Source organism: Anoplophora glabripennis, unplaced genomic scaffold (genome assembly GCF_000390285.2).
Source record: "Anoplophora glabripennis isolate ALB-LARVAE unplaced genomic scaffold, Agla_2.0 scaffold55, whole genome shotgun sequence".
Classification (NCBI taxonomy): Eukaryota; Metazoa; Arthropoda; class Insecta; order Coleoptera; family Cerambycidae; genus Anoplophora; species Anoplophora glabripennis.
The window spans coordinates 1,288,992-1,315,861 of record NW_019416774.1 but is presented as its reverse complement, the minus strand read 5'-3'; the positions used below and the strand labels follow the sequence as shown (position 1 = coordinate 1,315,861).

Here is a 26,870-nt window from a genome sequence, read left to right as displayed (position 1 = left end):
GATATTTTTTCGTGTGTACAAGAGAATACTTGTACGGTTTCTATTTCGAATTTCCTTCACCATACACTTTATCATTGTTCCGCTGCATCAACAGGAAGTTTTTCCTCTGCAAATAAAGTAAATGCTGGGCATTATTGCATAGTGCAGAAGTTTTAACGGCCTGTAAAATGTCAAATGTCCGCTGTGTACCTTCTCTAAATATATCTCGGGAAAATATATTAAAATTACACATTGTACCACATCTGTTAATGTCACGGAAATAACGTCGATCTATAAACGTAGCTGGATTTTCCTTGGATCCAATTATTACTTCGCATGAATACCTTTCAGAAGAGGAGTTACAAAAATTGCTGGTCAAACATGATCTTGTAGAAGACGAAAGACAAATGTTTTCTCTTTAAACAGAGGTTATGACAGAGGTTACCGATTTAATATTGAAAGAGTTTTCACAAAACAAGTACCTACTGAGTTTTTAAGAAACTGCACGGATAATTACCATATTAAAGAAAAATAAATAAGGTAACAATAATAATTATTTATTAATTATTATTATATTAAGTAGCATTTTATCCATGCAAGAATGTTTAAACGCGAGAACGTAGTTCGAGCTTGTAATAATCTTAAATTAAAACACGAATGCAATACAACGTTTTATACATAATCACATCACAATCATATTTGTAGTCAGAATTATTGGAATTTAATAAAAAAAATATTCACAGGACTTTATATTTCTTACTAGTACATTCTCAATGAAACGTGGTACGTTTTGTTATATCTACTAGTTGCTATGGTACGTTGTTTATTATCAATGATTTAATAAACAGTTATATCTGAATTTGGTAAAAATGCAGGAAAGTAATTGTGTTCCTGTGGCTGTTTATCCATTTATTGAGAACGAAATCCAGGGAACATTACGAAAAAGTGTTCGCCGAATTTAACGAATGGAGGGAAAAACGGAAAGTAATGACAATAAATGAAGAAGTCATGCTATCGTATTTTTTAAATTTGAAGAAAAAATATGCAATTTCATCTATGTTGTTGAATGTTGAAGGCTACTTAGTATAAAGATCTACAAAAATATAGATATTGGAAAATATAACAAGCTTACTGCTTATTTGAAGAGTGAATCGAGAGGATACAAAGCAAAAAAAGCGGCAGTATTCGAAAGAGCAATTTTTGGCTGGGGCTTTCGATAAAGAATATTTAATGATTGAGGTAATATCTCTTTACCTTTACATGCTGTTAGCTATATAGTGAACATTGAATGATTTTAGGTTGCACTAATAAAGGGGGTTTCTGGTGCCTGTCGATGCTGCGAATTGACCAATTTGAAAATTAGTGACGTACAGGAAGCTGGCAATTTCACAAATCCAGAAGCATATACTGGCCATTGTATGAGGCGACTTCAACAATTTATTGGCCAATAAAGGTGCTGATCTTACAACCATCAAATGGCATGGTGGATGGAAGAGCTCCTCTGTAGCAGAAGGTTATATTGAGGAGTCTATATATATAACAAACTTGATATTGCAAGGAAAATCCAAGGAAAATATAGCTGTTCTTTAAAAAAAGAGACATCCGTAACTTGTGCAAATTCTTCACAAACTTCTGCAGATGTTATGCGTTCTGAAAATGATGGTAACAATGCTACAAGGGTTGTTATGAACGGAATGAAAGTGAAATGTAATAAAACAAAAAACGAAATGTTTATTACTATTAAATTTGATTTATTATAGGTTTATTATTTTTTCATTATTCTGCTAGTGAAATAAAGTTAATTTATTCTACTAGTGGATAAAGTATCATTTTAGATGGTTCATATGTGTGTGGATAAAAGTAAAATTATGAGGTGATTGTGGATAAAATACGTTTATGCAATCCCGTCGTTTCGAAACACTAAACCAAGTCAATTCTAAGTAATTACTACAACACTAATTATTCGTTTTATGTATTTAAGATGACATAATAAAAAAATAAGGTGTCACGAAATTTAAAACACAACATCCTCACAGACTAGCTGTTTTAATTTTATTCTTTCCAAGCAACTAAGACACTTTTATCTTTTTTAAATTATACCATTCTAAGAGTTCAGTGCCTTAGTGTTTACGAGTTAGACTCGTGCTGTGTTAGAAGTTTCGGTTCCATTTTATGCCATAAACCCCGGCAAGCACAAGTTTCTGACTTACGAGAATTACTTGGCAAACTTGGGACTACTTGGAATACCTCTAAACTCTGTCGAGCAAAATAGTAATCATACGCAAGTTATTTGTGAAATACATCGACATATTCATATGAATTAAAATTATTATTCGAGAGCACAAAGCAGTAACTAAAAAATTTGAAATAACTGATATTGTTTCATCTTACAATTAAGTAAATAAATTAAATAAAATAAATAATAAACTTAGAACTTAAAAAATACGTACCCCGATATACGGCTTTGTACAATTTTCTGTGTCACATAAATTTAGAGAACATACAGGATTATCTTTTAATATCAACCGTTTCTGGGATACAGAGTGTTTTAGCGACTTTGGCGAAAACTATAATCCGCTATAATTTTGGAACCGTTTTATGTATTTGGAGAATATTTTGTAGGCGTTGTAGTACCCCTTTGGTTAATCAAGTTAACTATTAAAAAAATCCAGGCCCGGATTTTATTTTTTAAAGGTATCTTCGGTATCGATATTGTCACCCTGTATCTCCAATAGATCAATTTTACGATACGTTTTTGGTGGTTGTACGTAAATAGAAATGAACATTAAATGAAAACAGTGAATCTTACATTCTCGTTGAAAAGTCGAAGAAAAATTGATGCTGTTACAAATTTTATTTAGATCTTTTGCTCTAAAGCCGTACTGTATACAGGGTCGGAAAGTCCCCATGGTTCATCGGCCGTTACGTGAGAGCGACAAAGTAAGTCATAGAAATCCATGCGATAGAGAAAGATGGCTATAATGGAGGCGTCTAATAGTCACCGCCCATTTCGCCCTTTCACAAATAAGAAGTGGATCTTATTTGTAGAAGGGCGAAATGGGCGGTGACTATTAGTCGCGTTCATTATAGCCATCTTTCTCTATCGCACGAATTTCTATGACTTTCTTTATCGCTCTCATGTAACGGCCGATGAACCATGGGGACTTTCCGACCCTGTAGTATAGGTATGTATAGTCAAGTCAATATTACCATAAAGTAATTAGAATATTTAAATCGCAAATGTTTCGAAAAAACTTTAATTTGACGACGATATTTACTGAAGTACTACAAGAATTAGTATATTTGTGTTCGAAGCCACTCTGAGCAAGAATTTGTTGTAGTTTTTTAATTAAACGACACTCGAATAGTCCCAACTCCTCCAATATTTTCATCAAGAAAGAGAAATGACGTAATTGGAAATAACCTTGAATTAAAAAGTGAATAAAGCTTGACTTCGAAGCGTTTTTACAAAATTTCACATTTTTTACTGAATTTAATGACTAAAACTTAATTATTATATGTTACTACCTTTCACGACGGAATTGAATTAATCCTTTGTCAAGAATTATTTATTAGAGACACACACGTTACAGCCTAGACAACAATTTGTCGTCCTTTTGAGCTGACTGCTAAAATAATTTAATTCATTAGGACATAATATACTCTAGGTATTACCAGGAAACAGGAAGTGCTTAAACAGTGTTAACTTTTATGAGTTGTGAGACCTGTCTTCCCTATTCAATCATAACTAAGACACACTGGAGAGCCATTGTATACCTAAGGTTCATTGTTTATAATTTATTACTTTAGTGTATTACATTAACCATGAGTAGAATTTAAAATTGTTGAGCACAGAAAATATTTTACAAAAAAATATCAATTTGCCAAATATTTTTTATATCTCCCTACAATTGCGAGTAACACCTGTCCTTTTATTAAAACTTGGATGATGTGAACGTAATTCTAACATTTTAATTTAACATCATTTAGCAAAGATTCCAGTAACAATTTCCATTTTAATTTTCATTTTCACGAATATGTACATCCGCTTTCTAATAAAATAACGGTTATAATGCCTTGGAAAGTAGGTTAATGTATTTCATACGATGAAGTAGAAGTTTTTCAAGAGGGAAATATGAAAGACAAGAGACGAGCAGCTCATAAAATGGAACATATTGGGGGTATATAAGAGTATACCTGCATCAATTTATGTGTATAAAAGTCAAATAACTGTGAAACTTCTATTCAACTAGCAATTTTAATGATCACAATGTTGGTACCACTGTGGTTATCACTTAAAATAAAATAAAGCCACTTGATGAAAAAGTGGAAGCATGGTGGTGACACTTTTCGATCTCTCGCTTGTAACTTTTTTATGATATAGTACGTTTTATTCTTTGCCTCGATATTGTTACACTAGAGAAAAAGGTCTACTTACAAATAGGCCAAGCAAATAAGATTTTTACTCGAAAAAAGTCCTATCCGCGAGATTATTGTAAAATTGTCTAAAGGAACATAATACAAGACATTTCTCATTTCGTGAGTCAAAAAAATCAAAATAATTTGAAAATAATTTATGAATTTTTACTTTAATTTTATATTTAAATCGAAATTAAATAGCTAACAAAATATTGAAAAAACAAGTTTACTTTGCCTTAATATGTAAAAAAAATTACTTTTTAAATGAACGATAGCTTCATTTTTTTATTTAATAATAGTAAAATAATTCCGAAATTGAAATTTTAATTAATGTTTCGTTTAACAATAATTTTTGACATTTTTGTAAATTAAAAAAAAATAAGTATAAAAGATACATTTTTTCTGGGGTTCAGGGCTATTCTACGAATTCGTAAATATGCCCATTGTTATTTTTTCGTCGAGTTAACCCAGTTTTAAAAAAAATAAGTTTCTACGATGAATAGAAGCCGAGATATTGCAAAATTTACAGCGCGCATCAATTTGAACTTTTCCTCGCGCGAGCCACTCGCTTGGACGAGCTTCCCCCACCACCACGCCGCCGGTCGCCGGACAGTTTACTTAACGAGTACCTTCTCTTTAAAGGGCTCGTGAGTCGTTAATTTTCCACATTGTTCAATGCAATTCACGGGAAATCGTAGTTTACGTCGTAAACTTTATTTTGCGAAAAATTCAAGTCTTAATATTTATAAACAATTGCGCACTGATTAAAAAATATATATATTGGCTCCTGTTAGTCGTAGAGGGTGCTTTTTCTAAATTTGTTTTTTTTTGCCAGCTATCCATTGTATCTATTTTCGGTGAAGTAGCATAAACAGCAACAATTTTATTCAAATTGTTTATAAGCGAAAAACGCACGGTTTTTTAATGCACAATTTGAGAATGTTAATGTCAAAAAACGGTGATATTTTTTAATAGATCGCTTAATTACGTCTTTAAGATGACAATGACGCTTTCAGAATCATGTTTGGTTGAAAATTAACGCCTGTACAGAGCCTTAAAGTTCATAACTTTTGGAGCCTCCGTTATAAACAAATTAAATTGTGCGAAAACTATTGCACCTACAGCGCCCATTTTTGGCACACTTTTAAAGTATGACAAAACCCTCAACTTGTCATAGGTTTTATAAGATTTTAACAATAAATGCGATAGTTATAAACAAATTAAAAAATGGGCACTTTTCTAGTTTTTTTGCAATAACTTTTTTGTTTATTAACTGATTTTAATTTAACAAGTCTCATTTTGTAGATAATTTTACTCCCTACAAGCTGTCTGAGTCACTTTTCGCTAAAATTTATGGTTTTCCCTGCAAAGTGAAAAAACTGTTTTCCTCACTTATTGGTTTAAAAGTTAGCTAATAAATGTTTTTTACTCACGAGATGAGAGAGACTCTGGTATTATGTTCTCTATCTCGCGGATAGGACTTTTTTCGAGTTGCTCTTTTATTTTCGCTAATTTTCCTGGTGTAAAATAGATGCAGGTAAATAACAGCAACAATTAAAATTAAATATTGACAACTCATGTGGTCATTATAGCTTAAAACAATACAATTAACTTCTTCATAAAATAAATAAATAGTAATAATTTCTACCTTATGCATTTATTGATTACTATAAAAAGCTTGTTATTAATCATTACTACTTAAAACCAACAATTAATTGATATTTTCCCTTATTTCTAATCGTTTCTTAATAGAGGACACCCTGTACATATAAATCTATATTTTTGTACACTTGACGCAAGTACAATTTTTTAACATTTTTTTCTCAAAAATGAAAAATGTTTTCTAATTTTTCAGCTCCATCCATGAAAATACCGTATATTTACGTATAATTAATTTTACTGCAATTTTAACAACTTGCAAAACAGCTTAAATTAGATCAAGGACTTTTCGATTCACAAAAAAGCCATGTTGCTAGAATTCCCGTGCCGATATTATCCCCCGAAATATGGGATTCCCGTTTATAGAATTCTCTTTATGCGAATATACATATAAATTTAAGCGCATAAAAGGAGATTTTGTAATCAAATTGAAAGAAAGACGGCTGCTGGCTTACTCTATATTCTGTATTATGGTGGTAACATTGATAAAGGCTTTGATTCTCATTTCGTACATCATACAAAATAACTGCGAGACATATATACTCGCGAAGCGTAAATTTTCAATTTGATTAATTAATTAACTTGATTAGTTCATGGGGGGCAAAAACTTCACATGCAGCTTTTGTTTGATGTTTACTTGTTCATCAAGTAACTTCAGCTCTTCATAGAGCAATGCAGCTTAAACTCATTGATAGATGCACGCAGGGAAAGCTGTCTGAAACATGATATTAAGGGCGGCTATTAAGCTTGTAATACGATTTAAAGCTTGGAAATTGTCTGTAAAAAAATAAGTGCCTTAATAATATGCGAGCTCAATCCATACTGTTCAAATCCGTCCGATTTGCAACCTGTCGACAATGCCGCAAGCATAATTCGTGAGCAGTCGCTCAACTGATCGCTAACATGAATTTCTTTGCAGATTACAACTCTATTTTGAATGTAATATACTCACTTTTTATCCATCTATTTTATTTCTGTCATGTATGTATTATGTATAAGTTTAAATACATTAGAGAAAACATTACACTTTGAAATAGTGAATGATGAGCACCGGATATATATTGAAATATTATTTCAATGTATGTGTTTTGATTTTAATTTTTATTTTTAATTAAGCTATAAATTGTTCCATACAAACCTCTACTAGCTTTTATGTCTTACCCTGTAGTTTGTTATCCCTGGCCAGCTGTTGGTAGACACTTGTTACATACCAGACAATATCAGAAAACCTCAGAAGTCGGTTCTATATTTACACACAAACTAATATAATGCAACACACTTTGGAATGAATAGAGAGTTTGAAATCCAATAACGTCTTTATTGTGGTTTGTTATTTATACTTTGCAAAGATTTGATGCGAGAGAAAGCATGATTTATTGGTGATAGCTAGTAATATTATAGTGCACTGTGTTTTGGGTACCTGGTACGTTGTAACATTTGAAGTCTTCTCTACTGGAAATGAAAATGTTTGAAAATATTCAAACAAATTTATAGAAACTGAATGTGTAATAGGGAAAAAGATGAATCTGCCTTTTTAGCTGTCAATACTCAAAAACGAAATAAGTAATAACAAAATACTATGTGGTACCTCTTATAATGGGACAATGGAGAAAAATGAAATAAGTATGACAGTTATGAATTCTCGGCTTTTAATAATAATTAAATAAACAGTTTCTTGAAACATAAACGAATTTTATTATCTGTCTGTTTCGTATGACATTTTTCATTAGGCAAAAATAGTTTCATAAAATCTAAAGATCGAAAAGAGGAAATTAAAATAGTGGACATACGTATGAATAGGTTACAAGAAAAAAAAGTTGAAATTAATTTCCGTTTTTACTAAGAGATTGCCGAGTAAGTAAAATATGGCGCCAAAAAACGATGTCTAATTCCTGATGGATTGTTTTCACTTCCGCCCTAAATGCAACAACAACGAATACGCCTTAAATTTGTTATATCTGGTTTCCGGTAATTGCAGCATGTGCTCATTTATCTCAAGATTCTACTAGTCTTCATTTACGGCGGCCGCAAGAGCGGGAGCAATTGCCATCAGCGATAAATAACGCAAACTTTATTATTTTCATTCTGCCGCTCAAGGAGAAATATATGAGCAAGTTTATGGCAAATATGTCATATAAAAGCTTCGGTATTGTGTTTTTGCCCGGGCAGAAAATATTTTACTTTGTGACCGAAAATTTATCGTTATGACAGTGTGTTTAATTCTTTAGAAGTATATTACCCATTTCTCTTGCCCGCGAGACCATCAAAACAAGATGAAACATTCGAGTCCCCACAAGAAGTAAGGCTGTACACGAAACAAGTGGATTATCTGAGATACTATTAGTCGTGAATAATAAAATAATGCTTATGGTTAGACCAGCATCAGCCTTATAAGTGACAAGAAATAACATTAATGGGAATACACGTTAGTAGCTCTGGTAATATTGGTAATACAAAAAAGGCGCATTAATTAATTCCTTCAAATTTAAAAAATATTATAATACTATAAATAATGTTATTTTTGTGTTTTATTTATTATAATTTAGTTTTGTTTGTTCTGTGTAGTTTATTTAATAAATAATGTTAGGCGCCAATTTATAGTATTATAAAGATTTATTTAACATGTGAAATGTACTTAAAATATTTGACAACTAGACTACTAGTGTACTTTCTGCAAATTATATAATAAATTTTTGATAGAGCATGTTGATATCTCAGTAGTCGGTTCTAAAGCTTTTTGAAATTAATTATGAAGAAAATGTTTAATATGTAATTAATTTTGTTTCTTTGCTTTTGTTAACAAAAATAAAATAGTATTGTTTTAATTGAGCTTGAAATTCATATATTATAATAACAGGTAATAAATTTATAATATCCTTCCTAATTCCCTATCTAACCTGAGCTAAATTATTTCAAATTTCTTATTCTATAAACTTATAGTTTCTTGTTACATATACCATACTTTTGTTGTCCTTTTGTCTATGTTTTCCACACTAGTGATGTCCTTCCTGTAATCTCTCTCCTGTCTCTTCTCCTTCCCTTCTTTCATTCGAACTCTCCTCTATTTTGTCTTGTTCTCCTACCGTGCCATACTCCACTCCGTTGACTATCTGAATCACCTCTCTGGCTCGTACTGCTCCTTTCCTTTTCTAAATGGCTACGACAATTCAAAATTATGTTTTACTAACCTAACAGTATTATGATTATATTGAGTCATCTGTCAATTTAGACTTCACCCTAATTTTCTTTCTGCCAAATAACTTCTTTCCTATTTCCTGACTCTCACTGATCTCTTCTTTCTTTATTGTTTTTTAAAAATCCCACAATAACTTTGTGCTTGATTATTATTTTTCTTTAATATACTTCTTCTCCTCAACACTTGTTTTTATCTTGGTAGTTCATATGAATTTCTTTTAATCTTCTATATTTTATTTCACTTCTTATTTTAAACCTCTTTTAATTGCTATGATTTGTATATCTTCGAATTCCTCTTTTTACTTCTTGAATCTCCTCACTATTTTTTTCTGTCTCCTTGATCACCATCTTTTTTTATCATTTTCTTTCTCACCGCACTGTTATATCTAATTACAATGTATTAATTAATTACAATTTCAACCAATCAGATTATTTTATAATTTATACATTTTTAATTTACCATTTTTAATACCATTTTATTATTTTTTTAACTACATTACATTATTTTGTATACACTTTTTATTCCTTTAGACTGAGATTTCATTATAATTTTCATATCATTATACACTGTCATTTATTATTATCCTTACTATTTCGTCACCATATGTCCAATATGTCATTATACTTGTTGTATTTTAACGTAACTTCTATTAGATTTTATAATTAAAACTCTTAATTCAATTTCTACCTGTTACAATATATTTTATTATTCTGGCCATTGTTTAATTCCTTTTTCCGTATAGATCTCCCTGTATAATATTGCATGTTTTAATTTCTCATTCATTTCTTATATGGTAAGGTGTTCTGCCTTGGGGTTTGGTCCTCGTTTTAATTTATTCTCCTATAGCCTGAATACACCCTCGGAATAGCACTGGTATCACTAGAAGCTTTTAACTTATAGCTTTTTTTTAAATAGAACGTTTTTGGGTACTTCGAGTATGAGTTCTTTGGTGTATAGACCTTGCCAAAGAACTTTTGTAGGTCTCCTTAGAGTACGGACTTGTGTTACTTCGAACTTTGGTAAACCATTAAGAAACTCCTGAGTGGATTGTAGGTTAGATTTAGGATTTCAACCTCGAGCAATGCGTTCGCAAAAAATGTTTAACAATGTTTTGAATTGAATATATTTTCTAGAATGCAACGACAAATAATTTGGACAAGACTACATGTGCTGGTCACATATCCATCCTTGGTTAATGGAGTACAATGCACCGGGGTAGATGTTCGATCACCTCCTATGATAGTTCCGCTGCAGCGATCTTCACCAAATTTAGACTTATCGGCTCTTCTGATTTCACCGATCTTTGGAATGTGCTCGCCTTTGGGCTGTTACTTGGTGTAATGGTATATGTTGCTCTACTTCAGTTCGAATTTCAACGCATTTAGGAAACCCTCTATTTCCCAAAATTCGGAACTAAGGCGATTTTTATTCGCGTCCTGCGCCTCGTCACCGGTTTTTTGTACTACTCACTCAATATATCTTTAATAGAAAATTATAAAAATAGTTGTGGGAGTTCAAAATTTCAATATTTGCTAGATAGATTTTTTAAACAGAATTCTATGCAAAATTTACTTCTCTTTCGATTTTATCAGGTATTGGTATATATTTCATATAATTTGCAAGATATTTCATATTTTTTTTTATTTATTAAAAAGCGAATGAAACTTTCAAAATCTAAATTTACTGTGAAGATGACGTTTGATGAATATGTAATGTAAAAGTTACTTAATTTTAAAATACTTACGAGAATATTCCAACAAAATTCTTCTTAAAACACCCTGTACATTATAATAAATCAAAACTTCCACTCTTTTAATGTTTTAGCCTTCTTTTAATCGTGATGAAGGCGGTGAGGGAGATAATAGAGTTACATTAGTTCTAAAAGTCTATCACATTTGAAACCCTCAGGAAATAGGAACCCACTAAAAATGGAGCATTTTGTGAATGCCATTCGTGTTCGTTCTCGGCTTCATTAAGTGCAGTTTTTTATTCCGGGTGTAAACAATTAGATTTATGGTGGCGCGTGCATAGGGATTATACGTTACAGCCATCGAATACTAACCATGTTTACAGCTTTTACAGCACACGAAAATTTCATATAGGTAACCCAGCATATATCAACATAATACATGAAATACTAATGAATTAATAATTTATTGTTTTTTTTTTTTGAGAAAAATTTAGATAACATTACTCTTCTTTCAATGTCAATAATAAGTGTCTATAAAAACATGTTATCGCTATTATTACTTGCACTAGATCAGTAAACCTGAAGGGTTTCGTTTTAATTTGAAATTACGAAAGTTTGGTTGTATTGTTAAGAGGTAATTAATACCTAAATAAGAATCGAAGTTTACTTCTCAGGCATTTTTAAGTTCCTAGAAGAACAGCAGTTAATTACTTATTTTCTATTTAATTAAATGCGGATAGATTTACACGATAAGAAAATTATTTGATTATCAACGGAACAGGAATTTTAAGGCCTAATACTTCAGTGTAATTTCATTAAATAACAGTTAAGAGTACTTGCAATTTTGTGAATTAGTACCCACATCACAGTAAATGTATTTAGTTTTCAGTTACGATATTTAAAACTCGTAAAGCTTCAAATTTTTGTGTGGATATGATCAACACTTTCAATAGACTTTTGAGTAGTGACCCCTTATATATTACGATATTCTAACAATATTAGAAATATTTAAGAAGTTTCAAACCCCAAGTGACAAACTAATAGAATTGTAGAATTTATATATTTAAATTTATACAACAATATTGACTTTTATAGTAATTAATAAATTCAAATTATATCAATGTTCTTGCAAATGTTATCTACTTTTGTTTCTTGGAGAAATATAAAAACAAAAGTGCTATGTTTATTTAGTAAATTGACATATAAACTGTGGATATAAAATTTAATGAGAGTATTAGTTCGTAATATGGCTTAAACTTTACTTGGAAAATGTATGATTATATATGATTTTCTCTACATACTTAAATTCTTTGCAGGGAGGATTTTTATTTATACATATGTGGTTCATTTCATATCTCTACTATTACTGGCATTCACGTACTTTAAAAAGCAATACAAACTAAAATAAAATCTAAATGATATTTATATAAGCGTACATATCTGCATACACGATCGCAGAGCTAAGTTGAGTTTATCTCTTTCGTGTTCAGACTAATAACATAGGTATCCCTTCTTCATCTGACAGATCAAACGTTGCAGTAGCTTTTTTCCTACTTCCATCCACCGGGTAATCTTCAGAAATCCCTTTAATTAAATCAGCCATTGAATTTAACTTTGCAAAAAGAAACGTTGCCTTGTTTAATTTCCGAGGGTAAAGAAAAATCTGGACATTCGTAAAAATACTGAAGTCAATGCATACATGCGTAACACGACAGTTTTATGTAACTTTCATATCTATATCTACTATTGTCTTCTTCTACGATTTTTGTGCGACATAAGTGAAGTTACAGAGAGTTTCAGGAATTGTCTCATTTAACATTATACATTCAAATCGTGCAAAATTAGTAAATAATATGCATCAAATTCGAATTCATGTGATCAAACCGTTTAGACGGTATAAACAAAAACAGAAACGAAGTATTTCCAAACATATGTATGTATAAACTTTTAACAACAGAAATGTTTAGGGAATCAATAATGTAAAAGAATGTGTAAGGATACCCCTTAGAAACTTTCACAGCTTAATAAATGTTCGGTTATGTCCGCTGGGCGCAGGGGTGGTCCTATCGGAGTGACTTTGGTGTCACTGTGTATGTTGAACCTTTCTGCGTCGAACAAAAGCGGTCCGGGTATTCAATTGTGGTGTCAATTAGAATTATTTCTATGCAAAGATGAAAAACAACAAAAACTACGTTCCTAGTACATTATAAGACATTCTGAGACAGGTACACGTTTGTAAAGTAAATTAACACCAAATAATTTACGACACTTGACTATTAATCTTTGGCGACGTAGTTCTTTTTTCAGTAGGTAATGAGCTATACAAAGCTTAATATACACGGAAGTTCCGTATTTTAACTACACAACTGTCCTTATTCGTTTTCGTGACCCTAAATTTAATAAAAGGAATGAATTGTTTCGATAACCTTGTTTCAGTGTATTAATGCTATTATTTCACGTACACGTGCCAACACCGACCCCACGCGAGGGTTTTCATTACAGCAGGGAGAAACTAATTCAATGCTAATTCAATAATTCTGTTAATAAATTGTTGATCGTTACTTTTTATAATGCTGCTGCGTGAAGATTTGTTTTTTAAATCGTTCTATGTACATCTGGTAAACTTTTCTATGAAAGTGTCACTCAAATTCGTATGGCAATTTACAAATGTTTTTACAGATTAGTCCAAAATTTACGTTAAATAAATTACAGAGATATAAACTTTGACTTCCTTATTGGAAATAGGTAGATCAGATATTATTATCGTTCATCCTGAGTGACCTATTTGAATATTTAAGAAAATGTACTGTGTGTACTTAAAGAAAAAAAAACTTGTGTAATAAATATATCTGAAAAGGTTCAATGGTTTTTCTAAGTACAGTTTTGAAACCATAACAAAATTTCCTCCATTTTTGGCCTATTTTCTAAATAAGAAAGCAACAAAGATAATGGGTAGAATGACATGTGAATAACACGACGTATAGACATCACAACTATGACAGTACTGACAGTAGCTCTTTGCCATTGCTTCCAGTTTCCGGTGTTTCTATTTAGAATAGTAGATAGCGCAGTTACTGATCTTACTGATATCCTTATTGGTCTTTAAGACTAGTTCTTGCTTCTGTCCATGGGTTCCTTGCTAGCATTTTTAAGGTCATTCATGGATGATTGTCTTAATAACGCAGCTAGTACTGCCGTAGGAGGGTTAGGGTCCATATAGGGCTGTAGATGAGCGTACTCATGAGCCTGACATCCAAGCTAAGATCACATAGTTTTTCCTTCCTAGATCTACTATACTACTATTGTCTACAAAATAAATCTATTACAGCTTAGGTTGGTTTTGGTATGAGTTGCTTGCCTTTCTCTCCTGACTATCAAAGTACGTTTCATTTCTAAGCTTAGTGTTGCTGCTCTCCTTCAATTTTATTATCATTATCAAATTATAAAAACGAAATTAACACACTTAACAGAACAATTACATTATTTCATTTGAGACAAAGGGGTGACATTTTGCATGTTGTGTTTGATCAAATGAAAACAACATACCATACTAAAATATCCGTAAAAATACTTATTGTTTTAAGGTAAACAGTTGCCAACAGAAACTGGATTATTTTATTTCGCATTGTTTCCATTTTATATCGATAACGGTACAAAATGCGAAAAAGGTAAGTATTGAATAATTTCGGAGGGTATCGCAGAAAGATCCGCTTAGTTTTAAGAGATGATGGTCTCTCCCAAAATGTTTTCGTTAATCCCTATGAATCCAGCCCATTTACATTTTAATAGAATGTTTGAATAAGATATTATCCCTTACGTCTCATTTCTTTTTCCATTTCTATTTTGTTTTTGTTTTAACCAGGGAATTGTTCTGAAAACAGTACGTAAACAATTTTTTCCAGATTTAAGTAATACATTAAAAGTAAAAGATATTATTGTTTACACTTGAGATATACAGCAAGTGAAAAATGGCGGATAAATTCCCATTTCGCTAAAAGTACTTCGTAGCGATAAAGTTCGCCTGGCTTAAGGATTTCCCGGTGCTCAATATTTATTTAAAATAAGCCCCTGTAATGTAGTCTGTGATGCATGCGCGAAAAATGTAACATTTCATACGCGACCGAACTTTGGAGCCAGCTTGGAGATCGGTCCAACAATATCACACCTCGGCGAGCACTGTCAAAGCTTCCCTAGCCGTCTTTTGATATTTCACCAGCAACAGAATGTGTATAGTTTATAACGATCCTCGCCTACGATCCTTTCAAGTCCCGCGGGTCTATGGAAGTTTCCCTGATGACAGACAGAGATAGGAATGTCAAATGTAACGTGAAATTTATAATCGATGAGTGGCTGGCAGGGCCTAAAAATTGGCCGCTTTGAAGCACTTGGCGCACATTGAAATAAGCTATTCCTGGTTTGTGTTTCTCTGGTAATTTAATGTCTAAATTCGATACTTGGGTTCAGTCAGGGAGACCTCACAAGATCAAGATCGTTACAAAATAAATGCTTTCAAATGGCATTCCCATTAATCTTTAGTACTTTTCATTAACAATAACACAATATTAATAATATTTATTTTTTCGACATGTTACAACAAATTACTGGAAAAGCTATAAAATGTCTTATATGTACCTATAACAATTATGCTCCAATTAATAATGTAGTCCAACAAGATGCCTATGTCATTAACGAATATTAAAAATAATAGCGGCCCTAAATTCGATCCTTGTGGAACTCCTGATCTGGTAATATATATTTTTGATTTATAGCCTCTTTATACTCCAAATTAAGGTCTAGCTAGTAAATAAGAATTGAACATGTTTGTCAAAGTGGTAAAGAAACCAATATATTTAAGCTATGATATTAATAATGTTTCAACGAAGACTATCTTATATCAGTATATCCGTTTGTCCTTGGAAATTCAGATTTTTAAATATAAAGCAACAATCATAATTTAATTACTACTTTTGATAGGTGTCATCATGTATCCTTATTTTCCTTTTTACTATTACAGGATTATGAATAGTGTATAATGGCTAATAGCTATAATGGTTGTAATGGCTATAATAATGGGTAATGGCTATAATATAATGATTATTCCAGTTTTTGAGGTGTCTGAAAACATCTTTATCCTTATTATTAGTTGTTTAATGTGATGGTAAAATATTGCAGGCTACTTCCGATACACCCTGTATATTAATATTCGTTCTCCCTGACATTTTGTTGCTTCTTAGACAAAACAAAATTGTTACTACTTACTATAGATCAGTAAGTTGTTTGATGAAATGGCTGGAAAGCAAAAAAAAATAGTACCTACTCTGTATTTACGTTTCTAGAAGAATTTAATATCTAAACTCGGTATTTAATTTCCGTTTCTGAATTATGTAGTATATGAGCAAATCCGTCGCTCCATCACGTTATAAATGCTTGAAGTTAAATTTAATTAACCGCCATGTTCTTAAAAATATACGTAGAGCAGAAGTTCCTTTTCACTTATGTGGAAGTGAATCGCTTGAAATTACCAAAGAAATATTTTTGAGGAGTAAACAGACTATGCAGTTTATTTGTTAATTTCATTTAAGTTCCCTGTGAAATTTAATATAACATTTTAGTCAAATATTGTACTTATGCTGAATAATCCTAACATTAACTTTATATAAAATATTACGTCTGACTCAGGGAACTAACAGGAACTGTTACTGTTACTAATTGAAACTACCTGAGTAATAAAGAATATCTAATTATCAGGATCAGCCAAAAGTAACGGAAAGAGAAAATAGGAAACCGCAAGAGATGATTTTTATAGATATAGACAGTTTTATTGACAATACGAACAAAGTACATTTATGTCATTTAAAAGTCAATGTGTCCCACAAGGTAAAGAGTCAATGATTCTTACTGCAGCTTTTTGTAAGTAAAAGACTTTATAGGATTTAGCTGAGGTGCCCCAGAGAACAATGTATGATAACAAGCTGTGGACCATTGCGAAATAGACAATTCTCATTGTGTTGTGATCCAAAGATGATATCAGCTGTTGCATAACAAAGATCTTAGCTGACAGCCTTACACAAAGACCGACCAACACAGACCAGAATCAAGAAAGACCCCAAGCAGACGCATAGGTTCTGATTCATTAGCCCATCGATCGGAACTGAATAGGGTACTTTTAGTTTTAGACTCATTTAGTTTTAATTTTTTCGTATCAAACTGTACTCTTGCCTATTGAAGGTCAGTATCAATTAGATTCGCTTCACCTCTAGCAAGAAGCATAGTATCATCTGCAAAAAGAATGCAGTCAAGGTTATCCAGTGATACTGGAATCTTTTTCTTTTGCAACAAATTTTATTAAAATCATCTTTGGATCTTTCAAAAAGATAGATCTGTATAGAGAAATGCAATACTCAAGTCAGTACAGATTTTCCGACCACTGCCATGGAAAACATGATTTTGATATATGACTAGAAATAATTTATGTCAATAATTATAAATATTGAAGGTGTTTTTTACACTACAGCTGACAGAATTAGTAGCAGACTTGATCGCACCAGTGTCTAGCCTATACAATTCATTTGAAATCTTTGAGCAGGGAGTGATATCGAAAAACTTTTTTAATAAGAGTTGCTGAGCAAAACGAAATCTTTTAAGACAAATGTTATTAGGTCATAACGATCTGCGTTAATGTGAGATTCTGTTTACTTATTCAACCAAGTTCCAGAAACATGTATTAACAATATTTTAGATGCATTAAACTAATGCAAAAAATTAAAAGGTGAAAAGAATTTCCGAAATTTTTCCGTGGTTTTTGAGAGACTGTATTAAGGTAAAAAATGGTCGTATCGGCATTTTGAAGATAAAATTCTAGTTTTTAGATGTTTCGGTCAAAAATTTTTAGGAGCATGCAATTCTAAGAAATAGCAAGACAAAAAATTTTTGCAAATTTTATTTTTTTCCGAGTCCACGGGCTGAAAAATTTTTTTCAGCTAAGCCATTACATGGACCAGATAGCTTGTTTATTCAGCTTCAATTTTTTTTTAAATTTCGATACGACCATTTTTCATCGAAATATCGGACTTTCCATGGAAAAGATCCTTTTGTCTTCAATCATCGATATCTCGGCGACAAATGGTCGTACAGAGAATTGAAGGACAGTTTCGAAAACTGGAATAAATTTTATATAACATGCTGCCGCAACTTTTGGGAAAAATTTTTTTTCATCTTTTTCACGAATTTTAAAAAACAGGAAAAAAGTGTCATTTATGGTTTTTTAGAAATTGACGGCTAAATTAGAAATATTTAAGAAATGACTAATGACTAATGACTAATTTACAGTTGGATATACCCAGAAGAACCCTGTGAAGTCTCTCGATATAACGAACCGTTTGTTTGTTTAAAAAAACTTTTGAAAAAAAATTAAAGGGTCACGTTTTTTGAGCTTAAACACTTCATAATCATGACTAAATTGGAAAATAAAAATGTTTGAGATTTTCTCACATTTTTAAAGCAAATAACGTTTAAATTGATGAAAAATCAGAGAAAAAAAGGGTAATTTTGAAAAAAAAACTGTTTTTTAAGTGATTACAGACTGCATAAAAATTAATTAGAAATTTGTCTCAAAAAAACGGTATGAATCCGGGTCGAAATTTGGTTTGAGTCATCAATTTTAATTTTAATTTAATTAGAAGTTGATGAACAGAAACATAAGTCGAAAAAGCCGGAACGTGCTGGAAACAATTGGATTTTGTTTGCTTCAATGTTCGGAAGGTTTTCCAAAAAAAAAAACAAACAAACAAAAAACAAGAATATTTTTGCAAAATTTGCTAAACTTTTTTGTTGCGCTCTTTCTTAGAATTGCATGATAACCGTATTTCCTAAAAAATTTCGACCAAAAGATCTAAAAACTAGAATCTTAGAACTGCAAAATGCTTTTTTTTTAATTCTCGATGCGACCATTTTTCACCTAAATAGACTGCAAAAATCACGGAAAATTTCGGATATTCTTTTGACCCTTTAATTTTTTGCATTAGTGTAGTAGCTTCTAAAATGCGTTTGTAAACATTTTAACAGACCTTGCGTTCCTTAGAACGCCGTATGAACATTTTTTATTCTTTCACGTCACAAAAAGATTTAGAGTTGATGTTTTTTTCTACATATAATCACAATGGGTAAATAAACGTGGCAAAACGTCAACTGCATTACGCAACACAGCGAAGGCGCGGTGGAAAATGACACGCGTCTCCTTACTCTGTCACGCTGTCAATAAAAATAAATGCGAAACGGGTCTCATTTCCGCGTTTTACGGGGACATATGAATAAATGTAAAACATCGATTTTCCATTAAAACTCACCCAGTATTTCGACGGTGTGCGTGATTTCTCTCGGCTCCAGCGTCCCGATCTGGCAGACGTAGTCGCCCGCGTCCTGGGGACCGGCCTCCTTGATCTCCAGGCTGTAGCCGTGCACCAGGTTGATGCGGGGGTCGGGAGATACCTTCACGTTTCCCGCCGACAGCACGGCGATGCCCTTCTTCCACACCAGCACGTAGGGACCTGGAACAAGAAATTCCGTGAGATATTGCCGGTGCCAATTTAACGCACTTTAACTAAGAGAATAATAAGGGAGTTGGGAGATCGGGCGGAGAATAAGTAACGCTGATTTCGGTTTTGGTATCGTTCGTTAAAAGTGCGACAATGCATCGGGAATATAAATTCCATTCCGCTAATGCTCACTTAAAACACTTCCGTCTTCGCGTTGCTGAAGCCGTGTTTCTTAAATTGAAAATGTTGAATGTTGAATATTGAATGTCTGGGAGCGAATAGGAAATTAGCGCCCGTATGGATTTCTCACAGGGTAACAGGTAACTCAAGAGCTCTACGTTATATCGAAAATCCGCTTTTTCTAATAATAAGTTATATAAAAACATGGATATTAGAATTATTTGAAAATGAGTTTTTGCATTGAAAAAACTATTATAAACAGACAAACAGGCTTGTTGAGATTAATTTGAGATAGCTACAAGAGTCGGAATAAAACATTTAAAACAATAGACATATATTTTTTAGTGCGTACTTTATAATAATTAAATACATTAATACCCAAATTTAAACATGGTGTTTCTAAAATAGGGTTCCAAACTTATGCTGCGTTTAGAACTCATTAAAATAAGCCAAAAAGTTCCTATTAACATGTGCCCTAAAACGCACCCTTAGGAAGTTATATGCCCTTAAAAGGGCTCAAACAAAACTGTTTTTTTTCTGTTATTGACAAAACGGTCGCAAGTAAATTTATGGGTCTTACATAACTTTTTACGTTAAATAACATGGGCTACTCCGTTTTTCGACATGCAAATCATATGCGTCCCATTTAGGTTGGTGAAGGGGGTTTTCGACCCGTAATTTTTTTTATTTAAATTTTTTTACAATTTTCTCTACAGATTTATAAAACCTTAACAATTTTACATAAAAAATATTATCTTTGTCCAAATCGATATTTCCAATGGTTTTCGAGTAAATTGAATTTGAAAATTACTCTGCTCTTTAAGTTATTAAGCCAAAAATTACAAAAATCTGTTTACCATGGCAAATAAAAGACTGACGTTGCCACAACGCTTAATAATTTAAGTTATTGATAAACTGTCAATTGAGCTTTGCAGTGTTTAATTAGTAAATGTGGTGAGTGGAAAATTTAAGTATACAACATTATTGCAACTCATAAAATGGAGTCATATTCAAACACGGAAATGGCAGATATGCACTTTATGTACGGCCGTGCGCGGCTGGAAATGCATCAGAAGCGAGGCGTCTGTATGCGGCAGCATACCCGAATAGAAGATTTCCTTCTCGACAGATATTTCAGAGGATCCATCAACGTTTAAGAGAAAATGGTTCGTTTCAACCAAGAGTAAATGATCGTGGCAGAGACAGATTTGTAAGAACACCGGTGATGGAAGAAAATGTATTAAGAGCTGTGCAGGACAATCCAAGGGTTAGTGTAAGAAGTGTCGCACGTATGCATAACATAAGTTTTTCCGTAGTTTGGCGAATTCTTTGCGAACAACTACTTCATCCTTTTCATATCCAGCGCGTTCAAGCTTTAAATCCGAATGACTACGACCATGTCGGCAGTTCTGCCAATGGTTTTTGCGAAAATCGAAGCGGATTCCGAATTTTGCATCTCTTATTTTGTTTACGGATGAGGCAAGCTTCACATGGTTATGTCAATTTTCATAACGCTCATGAATGGGCTGATGAAAACCCACACAGCATATTTCAGTCCAGACCTCAGATTCGGTTTTCCGTCAACGTTTGGGCAGGCATTTTAGGCGATCGGCTAATCGGACCGTTTGTGTTGCCTAATCGATTGAATGATGAGGATTACTACAATTTTTTAGTTAATGACTTGCTAGGACTTTTGGCAGAAGTCTCTTTATTTGAACGCCAAAGCATATGGTTTATGCAGGACGGGACACCACCTCATTACCTATATAATGTAAGACAACACTTAAATGAGTTGTATGGAGAAAAATGGATAGGCCGAGGATGTCCTGTTCCCTGGCCTCCACGTTCCCCTGACCTTAACCCCCTGGACTATTTTTTGTGGGGTCAACTTAAGGCAAAGGTTTATAAAATTCCAATTGAGACCATTCAGCAACTACGAGGAAATTGAAACCGCGTGCATGGAAATAAGGCAAACACCTAGAATTTTCCAAAGAGTTTGCAAATCATTGAAGCGTCGAGCTAGATTATGCATCGAAATGCAAGGTGGTCACTTCGAGCAGTTTTTGTAATTTAACTTATTATTACTAATTTTAATCCCATTATTTTCTAATTCACATTTAGCTATTATCTTCAGTAGTAATTGGTAAGTGTAACTCTAAATTTAAATAGTCTTAGTTTATGTCCTAAATTATTTATTAAATGATGGGATCCTTCATAATTGCAATTTATTTGAAAAGAACCAGTTTTGTTTGAGCCCTTTTAAGGGCATATAACTTCCTAAGGGTGCGTTTTAGGGCACATGTTAATAGAAACCTTTTGGCTTATTTTAATGAGTTATAAACGCAGCAGAAGTTTGGAACCCTATTTTAGAAACACCCTGTATTTATAGAAATAAAAATTGTATGTCGAAAACAACTTCAGTAAAAAATTGTGCAAAGTAAACGTAAAACCTGGCGAGAGTTACGGACTATAACCGAAAGCCGTGTTTTTTAAGGCAGAACAAATTTTCCCATTGTAAGAACAGGAATTTACAATAAATTACCAGAAGGTCGCCAGAGATCCAGCACAATTTATGGAAATAAAAGGAGGAACAGTAGCGTTGTGTTAAATTTAAAACTTCCCAACTTTAAGGACCAACTTCAATTTAAAATAAATTGACATCGGCCGCGTAGTATGTGACCATGTTAATTTGAGGTTAAAAAAAGTTATTTTTGCCGTGTAAATTGAAACAGCGATTGTATCTCCGTCTAACGGGATGCTTAAAAAGTCCATTTTTATCCAGATTATGAACATAACTCATCCCTTTAATTGAGCCCTGCGTTCTACTTTTTCCTGGCTCCCCAGCCACATGCTACACGGCGACTTGTTTTCGATATAATGAACTTCATAAATTCACCTTTCTCCTTGAAAAAATGCACGGCTGACTCCAGGCGAATTAAGGCCTAAATTTATTTGCTAATAAATACTGAATTATTTATATCTAACGTCTGAACTGAATTGTCACTAGCTACTAGTAGTGACATTTATTTTTTACTCCTGAAAATTCATATCATTATACTTCTAGTAACTGAAGAAAGGAATCTTAGGGACATAATCCGGTTTGGTTTAAGGGCAAAATTATATATTAATAAAATTAAACTTTGGCGTAAATATAAATCTACAAATAACATTGATGATTACCACTATTAACAGAAATAGGAACTGAAGTTATATCTTGCATTAGTTTAGCATTTAAAAATTATCAAAATTCAATACTCAATGTTCTGTCCGCAAATCTTAAAAGATTTTGGTCCCATATTAATTCAAGATCTCATTCCATCCTGTATGAATTATAATAGTATTCAGTTAAATAATCTTCTGATATTGTCAATGCTTTTGCCAATTATTGACTCATTTTTATCTAATCACAGTCTTAATAGTTGTACGCTCGCATTGCCCTCTGTTGGCTGTAATACGCTTTGTGTTTTTGAGGTTACCGAAGATGACAATGATAAATGCAATTAAGAGAATGGTAAATTTACAATGGGACCTGGTTTAATTCCTGCATTTTTAATAAAAGACTGTAAAACAATATTTGCAAAACCTTTTAACATATAAAGAATATCCACAAGTATGGAAAGAGTCGCGAATATGCCCCATTTATAAAAAAGCTACTAAGAACGACATAATTAACTACCAGCCCATAGAAATAATTTAACACAATCGACTTTATTTTCATATTAAAAAATCAATATCTCCGTACCAACATGAATTTATTAGTGATCGTTCAACTACCCTAAATCTAGTTGAGAAAACCCTATTTATTGCTGAAGCTTTGGATGCAGGAAGTCAGGTTGATGTTGTGTATACCGATTTTTCCAAAGCTTTCGATCGTTTTGATCATAATTTTTTAACATTGAAATTGGAGTCATATGGCATATCTCCTGCTCTATTATCTCTATTTAAATCTTATTTTAGTAATAGGTATCAATTTGTGCGGTATCGTGGCTTTCAATCATGTAAATTCCATAAATCTTCAGGAGTTCCGCAAGGGTCAATCCTGGGACCACTACTGTTTGTTATTTTTATTAATGACTTAACTGAATGCTTCGATGTCAACTATTTACTTTATGCGGATAACCTGAAGTTGTTGAAGATCTCTTTGTAGTTGCTGTTTTTTAGTCTTTGTTAAAGGTGATAATGGAACAGCAAGAATACAAGATATTTATCTGAATGATTGTATTAGGTATGTGTTCCTGTATTGATTATATTTAGACATGTCATTTTTTATTTTTTTTAATTTGGATAAGTGTTTATTACTACCTGTTTTTTATTGTGGCCCATATCATCCTTTGGGAAGGTCTTGTCTATGGAGTTGGATTTATTTTTTCATAAAAAAATTTCTGTTATCGGTTTGATTTAATTTGATAAGATTAAAAAAATGTAATTTATTTAAATTAATTTGCCTTGAAAATAAAGTAAAACAACGGATAATGTTAATAATAATATTCATATTTGACGACTGTTATTGAATCACCTCTATAATTTATTAAATGAAGAATAAAGCTAATGTATGTATTGCTCATTTGTTTTAATTAGTACAAATGCTATTAACAAGATGTCCTTCATTATATTTAACGATTTATTCTGATAAGAAATTGAAATGACTACTTCCTACAGCAATTTATTAACGTATTCATTAAAATGGAGGTCCCAATTCAATTTATATCTGTAAAGTTACATGTGTCAACATAATACATAATACAGAAATAATTATTTATTTCAGCCTATGATGTGAAATATTTGATAATTTTATTAGCAATTTCAGTAATGGATGGGATACATTGTCTAGCGCGTGTATTGTTCCAAAAAACAGTGGAATACAAATGGAAAATATAAATAAACTAGTATATTGCATTGTTGATTAAATTGGAAGGAAACGTGTAATGAATTAATAAAATGAATTATGAAATTACACTCGTGATTTTAACAATCATTACTATGTTATTTGTACGATGGAATAACGTGTGTCATGGAAAATTTTCACTGGTTGAAAAAGTGGCTCCGCATTGTACGCGAAATATAAAAATGTGTTTTGTATTTCATAGACAGAGCTACAGGTTTTCATTTTTCGGTACTGACTTCTCGGAAAAATTAAAACTGTAAATATTTTTATGCTCGCCGGCTGCAATAATAAAATAAAAGCGCAACTTCAAAAGCCCGGAAGAATTAAATTTGAATGTCAGCTAGTTTTCACATTAAAATAACGGCGAATTTTAGGTTTACTTTTACGCAAAACCTCCACAATGGCATATGATGTGCTGCTTGATGCAGGAATTAAATTGCACATCTGAATAAAAGAAAACGTGTTTACAACGTACACTAAGACAATACTGTCTTGATTTGAGCATATGTTATATCAATTTTTATTTAAACTTATTGTAAGTAACTTTAAATAAAAATTATATTTGGTGTACAGTTTCTGAAAACGAAAGAAGAGTTATGGATACGCTGTAGCAAATACTTATCATATATCGTAGTGTAACATTATTATCGCGATCAAATGTAGTTTTCACACAAAACAGAAATATGTACGATATAACAACAACATATCCGATTGCCGTTGCGACACGACTAGGATAAATTTTCTTCCAGGAAGCTACGGTATTGAAACATATAAACACTTTCATCTATCATTCGGACAGACAGATATCAAACACTTACAGACATCTATCATATCGAGGACATATAATCATGGTCATTTCAGATAACTACACAGTTTTTATTTATGTTTCGGTATTTGAATTTACACAATAAGTAATAACGCGAAACGTACGGATTGATTTTTTTATAAGTGCTGATGTAACACACTCGGTGACAACAGGACTTGAGTCTGAGAGAGCCTCCGCTATAATCAATCCAGAATGGTGTTTGACAGTAGACATGCGATTGATCGATAACGCGTTTCACGATATAATGCAGGGCTGAGCCTTCGATGAGAAAGTGCCAATAAGGAGTATCTTGAATGAGAGGACATCATCGATGTCAGCCAAGCTATAATGGATTTAGCGAAAGTCATCTTAAGACTGTTCCCCATGTTTTATTTTACTGTTTAACAAAAATATGATGAGAAAACCTTAGCATCGAATTGATATTATCAAGAAATTATTTAATAATCAGGAAAAGGGCGATATGTTCTTTTACCTATCTGTTTCTGACCAATCGCGATATTTTAACTTGAAACGTGCCAAATGTTGAATAATATTATATCTTTATTGTCATATAAAGCTGTCTGTGAAAAAAAGATTGGCACAGATGTATCGTCAAATATACTTTTTCCATCGTAAACCTTGAAAAACGTCTTTATTTGATAGACGCTCAAATAAAACAAGAAATCGTCGCAGATACGAATTATATGAAAAAATTGAATATTTAATCAAATCATTTCCCAAGATATATTTTCCTCAAAGGTACGATCTATATGTAAAATACAGGGTGTGGCGTGTATAATCTATAAAAATTAAACTACAGCTTTTGTAATAGAAAAATCTTATAGGAGGAAGTTCTATTTTTGCGTTTTTATTTTCGTAAATTAAAGTTCAATTATGGATCAAGACATTTTCTCTGGAACGGTCCTGTCCGTGTGCTGTACGATGAGTTAAGTGCTGTAGACCAGCCGCGTAAACAAATCGTCGTTGAAAGATAGAAAGATACTTCTCAATTTTCGGAGAATTTTTCAATGCAAAAGTACAAACTAAGAAAAATAAATATTTAAAATAAAAAACTGATATTTTCTTATTAACCCCACTAGCGCGGATACAGGCATGGCATCTACGCACCCAATTTTGGCAAATATTTTCACAAATCCCAGGTATTCCCCTAATTGTGTCAACAGCTTCAAGTATACGGTTTCGCAATTCTTCCACCGTAGCAATTAAAGTATTGTAAACCAATGACTTCAAGTCCATTGGAGTTAGATCGGGTGACAGAGGTGACCACGGCACAGGGCCAAAACGTCCAATCCGTCGCAGAAGAAATATTTCATTCAAAAGTGTCGTTACTTCTCGAGTACTGTGTGGAGGAGCCCCATTTTGAAGATAAAACATGTGTGCCCGAACTTGTAATGCCACATCGTCAAATAATTCAGGTAACCGGTTCTCCAAAAAGTCAGCAGTTTATTTAGTCGTCCTTCAAAGAAATAGGGATCCACAAGTATATCGCCTTTTATGCCAGC

The 26,870-nt window shown here is 32.4% G+C and overlaps 1 protein-coding gene across 1 annotated transcript in view; it reads right to left on the bottom strand.

Moving 5' to 3' along the window:
- The window catches only part of LOC108906053 (limbic system-associated membrane protein), a 522,137-nt gene that overhangs the window by 228,707 nt on the left and 266,560 nt on the right, over positions 1-26,870 (bottom strand). Inside the window, exon 4 of the mRNA XM_018709195.2 lies at positions 19,289-19,489. Within this exon, the coding sequence (XP_018564711.1) occupies positions 19,289-19,489 (201 nt within the window). The remainder of the gene's footprint in view (positions 1-19,288; positions 19,490-26,870) is intronic.